Here is a 6,001-nt window from a genome sequence, read left to right on the forward strand (position 1 = left end):
GCACGTATTGCATGGTGCACTGGGTGTTATACGCAACTAATGAATCATCTAACTTTACATCAGAAACCAGGGATGTACTGTATGTTGACTAACATAATATAATAAAAAAACATTAAAATAAAAAAATATATTCTCTGCTAAAAATAAAATATAAAATAAAATTTAAAAAAAATAATTATGTGAGCTTGTGCGACAGGCACTCGAAAGGAGAAGCGTTTCTCCTCTGATATTCATAAATTCTAAGATATTCAGTCAAATTTTACTTTAATACAACTGATTATTCTCAGGGGCTTCTAGAAGACTTGGAACTATTAAAGCTGACATTTATGATATATGTACGTGAGTTATGAAACATGATTGTTAAACACCCATGAGTCCCCCTCCAGCATGAATCCAGGTGTCTCATCTGCCTGACACCGTCCTCTACATACAAGTCCAGATACTACTGTCCTCGTTTGTGATTGCACGATTGCCTTGCCTCAGAAAGAAATACGCTATTGCCTATTGATGTAACTCAAAATAATACAGTTTTGAATTTTGCTTGGCTTTTGTGCCATATGAAAAAGGGTATCAGCCTATCTCTAGTCTGACCACTTCCTTTTTAAATTCTATTTTATTACAAATGTTCACTGATTTATATTCTTCTGCAATATTTGATGGTATGGTTGGTATTATGTTTGTTAATATGTGATACATTAAGATTTATTATGAAGTTGTAATTAAGCCAGCATTATATTTGTGTGAATGGTCTAGTGAAACAGAATAGGGAGCCCAAAGACAGATTCTTGCCTGTATGGAAACCTGAGTCATGATAGAAAGAACATTGCAGGTGACACATGCTTTGGCTTAAGCAATCTCTGTAAGATGTACTAGCTTCGGTATACAGAGCTGTGTTGAAGGCTGTTCATTACAGTGGTGATTATGATAGCAAAAGGTAACGAACAATCCAAATGTCTAGCAATAGAATAATTTTTAAATAAATGAAGTATCTATTTTATGCATATGTATATATAATTATAAATGCATAAGGGGGAAAGTGTGCAACCATTTCAAAGAAGAAAACAGGGAAAACTGATCCTCTCATAGACTGCAGATGGGACTGATATATTTGCACCCTCACTCTGGAAAGCAATTTGGTATTATCTATCACAATTGAAAATATGCAAATCTTATGATACAGAAATTTCACCTATTGGAATCTGTCCAAGAGATACCCTTGAACATCTTTTGAAGGGACTGCACTCAGGTTATTAATATTCTTGGTGTTTCAAAAACAAGACAAACCTGGAACAAACTTATATGTCTATCCATGGGGAGAGTGGCTACATAAATCATGGAATACAGTCAAGCAATTTTTTNGCACTCAGGTTATTAATATTCTTGGTGTTTCAAAAACAAGACAAACCTAGAACAAACTTATACGTCTATCCATGGGGAGAGTGGCTACATAAATCATGGAATACAGTCAAGCAATTTTTTTAAAAGATTTTATTTATTTATTTTTTTAAAGATTTTATTTATTTATTTGACAGAGATAGAGACAGCCAGCGAGAGAGGNGGAACAAACTTATATGTCTATCCATGGGGAGAGTGGCTACATAAATCATGGAATACAGTCAAGCAATTTTTTAAAAAGATTTTATTTATTTATTTTTTAAAGATTTTATTTATTTATTTGACAGAGAGACAGCTAGCAAGAGAGGGAACACAAGCAGGGGGAGTGGGAGAGGAAGAAGCAGGCTCATAGCAGAGGAGCCTGATATGGGGCTCGATCCCATAACGCCGGGATCACGCCCTGAGCCGAAGGCAGACACTTAACCGCTGTGCCACCCAGGCGCCCTGATTTTATTTATTGGACAGAGACACAGTGAGAGAGGGAACACCAGCAGGGGAATGGGAGAGGGAGAAGCAGGCTTCCCGCCGAGCAGTCNTTTTATTTATTTATTGGACAGAGAGACACAGTGAGAGAGGGAACACCAGCAGGGGAATGGGAGAGGGAGAAGCAGGCTTCCCGCCGAGCAGTCCCAGGACTCTGGGATTGTGACCTGAGCCGAAGGCAGACGCTTAACTGAGCCGCCCAGGCGCCCCAACAGTCAAGCAATTTCCTAAAAATGAGATAGGGAAAATTTCCAGTAATGGCAGCTGTGGAACAGAGTGATTGTGTGAACTCTCCCATAATTAACAGTTATAAGATCTGGACCACATGTTTTTAAAAACCCATCTTTAAATGCTTGAAAGCATCCAAAAATGGACAGAAACCACTGGGAATAGACTGCAACTGGGTATTAGTACCCTCTTCTGTACTGTTTGAATTTAGACCAAGTGTAAAATTTTTAAAACTACAAATGCTCATATTTCAATGTGTTTTACATGCATTAAAATAAAGCCTTTAAAATTCACCTTTATCTCCTACTTATCTTTTAGATTAGGTCAAGCATGTTTTCACTTTTAGAATTAAACATGGATCTGGCATTTCCTAGTAGATGGTCTTGCTCTGCTTGATTAAGTATGTCTTGATTCATTCAACCTCAGCAAATATTTATTGAGTGTCTAACATGTGTCAGACCCTCTTCTAGATGCTGGGGTACAACAGTCAGCAGGACAGACAAGATCTCTGCTCACTTGGGGTTTATATTATAATGAACTGTCTTGTTTAATAGACATGTGGAAGCAGAGGCATATATTCCCCCGAAGGTATCCTCGGAGAGAAGAAGGGAAAAAAAGAGGAAAAGGGATAAACAGAAATCCTATTTCTGTATGTATATTAAAATCCCAAACTTAGAATTGAAAGGAGTCTTGCTGGCATTCAATTTTTACATGTGCATTTTGCTAAATGCATTTTTATTAACTAATTTTTAGGATATTTCAACATTTTAACCTTCCAGTTTTTTCAGTCATTTTGAGTATCAGTGGATTATAGAAGTGGAATTTAACAGAATTCTTGTTTGGATTTTTTTTGTTGTTGTTCTATGTTGGGGAAAGCTTGTGGGAAGACTGTGTCAACTTTACATATGTATGACAGGTATATACTGTAAGAAGGAATTTACTTGACTTTTTTTTTTTTTTTAGTTCCTTCATTGTTCTGTAGCCTGTAGGCAATGTGTTGTCATTGGTTATTTTTACACCATGGGCAAGTTGATTTTTTATTGTTTTTTAGTTCAATTCCAGTATAGTTAACATGCAGTGTTCTGTTTCAGGTGTACAATATACTGATGCACTAATTCTATACATTACTCCGTGCTCATCACAGTCTGTGGACTCTTAATCCCCGTCACCTGTTTCATCCATCCCCAGTCTCCCTCCCCTCTGGTTACCATCAGTTTGTTCCCTGTAGTTAAGAGTCTGTTTCTTGGTTTGTCTCTCTCTCTCATTTTTTTTCCTTTGCTCTTTTGTTATGCTTCTTAAATTCCACATATGTGTGAAATCATATGGTATTTGTCTTTCTCTGACTTATTTCACTTAGCATTCTACTCACTGGCTCCATGCATGTCATTGCAAATGGCAAGATTTCATTCTTCTATATGGCTGAATAATATTCCATTATAATATATATATTATTCCATTATTATACACACACACACCCCACATCTTCTTTATCCATTCATCTATTGATGGACACGTGGGCTGCTTCCATTATTTGGCTATTGTAAATAGTGCTGCAATATGCATAGGGGTATATATATCCCTTTGAATTAGTGTTTTTGTATTTTTTGGGTAAATATTCAGTAGTGCAATTGCTGGATCATACGGTAGTTCTATTTAGCTTTTTGAGGAACCTCTATACTGTTTTCCACAGTGGCTGCACCAGTTTGCTTTCCCACCAACAGTGCATGAGGGATCCTTTTTCTCCACGTCCTCGCCAACACTTGTTCTTTCTTGTGTTGTTGATTTTAGCCATTCTGACAGGTGTGAGGTGATCTCTCACTGTGGTTTTGATTTGCGTTTCCCTGACAATGAGTGATATTGAGCATCTTTTCATGTGTCTGTTGGACCATAGGCAAATATTTTAGGGCAGAAGGGGAGTTAGAAACTTATCTGGATGTATTCACTAACTCTTACCATCCAGAAAGTTCTTTATTATATGACTTTTATTATTAACCTTTTGTTCACTATATTAATTTGTTATTGATACATTAAAACAATCTCTTAACTCAGCAGGAAGACCAGGTCAAGTAAGTGTCAACAGTCTCAAGTATTTCTTAAAGTAAACCTGTCCCAAGAACTTTCTCTAACTTCACCTTCAGGACATGATCTCTTCACTTTTATTCTGCTAAACTCTATCCACGATGTAATTATGCTGTATTTTTTTACTGTGTATTTGTTTTGTTTTTCACATCTGTTATATGATCTTTGTGGCTATTTGGTCTGTATATTCATTAAGAACTGACATTTTTGTATTTTTGTTTTCTGAAATCACTATGATCAAATTTATGCTGTTTTCCAATAACTGAATCCCACTATCAGTTTTAAAATTGTAATGAGTATCATCTCACTCTAGCTATTATAGGCCAGAATTAGTGACTACATTGTCTTTGAATTTAAGGCACTATTTGATTTTCTAAATCATCATGTACAAGGTTTCTCTAGTGGGCATAATATTCTTTATCCGTCAACTAAGTGTATTTTTTTTCTCTTTTTCTCTCTCTTTAAAAACAAAAACAAAAACAAAACCCAACAGCTTGATCAAGTCATCCGCCAAAGAAGCCTGTCCAGTTTGGAACTGTTCCTCTCTTGTGCTCAGAAACAGTTAAGTGCGCTAATAGCTACAGAACCGGTTGACATTGAATAAAGAGACCATGACAAGCTAACCCCACGCTGGCAATGGATAAATCATTAGACCTCTAAAATACATGCTGTGAATTATAAAGATTCTTTTGTTTTCCTTCCAAACCTTGGAGAATTGATTTCCACTTCAAGGGTAAACTAAACCAATATTTTGAAGAACTATCACGAGATCTAATTTATTTTCTTTTGTTTTCTCCTTTACGTTTACTGTCATTTTCTTAGGAGCAGTAATCGTCGTAGTAGCAGCAATAGAAAGTACGATGTGACCCAAAAACCACTGAAAATTGCCGCGTTACCAAAAGCTAATTAAAATTCATAGCCTTTGGTGGCCTACGATATTGTATTTGGCACGAATAGTAAATATCTTTACTTACTGCTTCACAGTTACTCTTGATAAGATTCTAGAATGTAATCATTTATTTGATTTTGAAGATAGAAACAGCATGGGCTTCAGCAACACATTTATTTATGTAACTTCAATGTAAAACACCGATATAGCAAAGAGTCATTCTGATATTACCAGACCCCTTTTCTGTAGTGGGATCTATGTGTTTTCATTGGTAGCAGTTGAAAATACTGAACATTATTATATTAATTCAGCTTTGATCTAATGTACCGCCTAAAGGGGTATGTGTGTGGTATATGCTTATTTCCTGTTTCTGTTTTTCAAAGTCACTATAAATCAATAAAATCATTTTTCTTATTAATCATATCGTGAACTTAATCTCTAGAAAGATAATATAACTTAGCCATTTATAGGAATTCAGGTTCAAATATAAAAGATATAAAATCCTTTCCCAGTACTTCAGAATGTACTTAAATCATGAGCAATGTACTTTAATGCAAAATCCTCAGTTTTTTTTAACATCAAAACTAAAATGCTGTCATTAAAATGTATGCAAACATTTTGTCTTGTTTTCTGAAATGCTTCTATTACCATGGGCTTTGTACTTTTCTGGGATTTCTCAATGTAATAAAAAGAACTCCAAAAACGTATTTGGTTATTAGTTTCCTTTTTAAAATCTTTTTAAAAAATTAACTTTTTTTAGAATCTTTCTTCCTCAAACTTCTATATCCATGGATGATGATGTTTTTAATATAGACCTCCCCCTAACCATTTAAAACGTTTACCAACAATCTTTAAATGGTGATAATGAAATAGTTTTGTCTTGTAAATTTAAAAAAGAAATTAAAACAAACAGGCCACTCACTTGAA

The 6,001-nt window shown here is 35.2% G+C and overlaps 1 protein-coding gene across 1 annotated transcript in view; it reads left to right on the forward strand.

The window, feature by feature from the left end:
• The window catches only part of CCDC91 (coiled-coil domain containing 91), a 322,822-nt gene extending 317,041 nt beyond the window's left edge, over positions 1-5,781 (forward strand). Inside the window, exon 13 of the mRNA XM_034646529.1 lies at positions 4,679-5,781. Coding sequence (XP_034502420.1) covers positions 4,679-4,789 — 111 coding nt within the window. The 3' untranslated portion in view covers positions 4,790-5,781. The remainder of the gene's footprint in view (positions 1-4,678) is intronic.
• Positions 5,782-6,001: the final 220 nt, after the last annotated feature.

This window comes from Ailuropoda melanoleuca, chromosome 16 (assembly GCF_002007445.2).
Source record: "Ailuropoda melanoleuca isolate Jingjing chromosome 16, ASM200744v2, whole genome shotgun sequence".
Classification (NCBI taxonomy): Eukaryota; Metazoa; Chordata; class Mammalia; order Carnivora; family Ursidae; genus Ailuropoda; species Ailuropoda melanoleuca.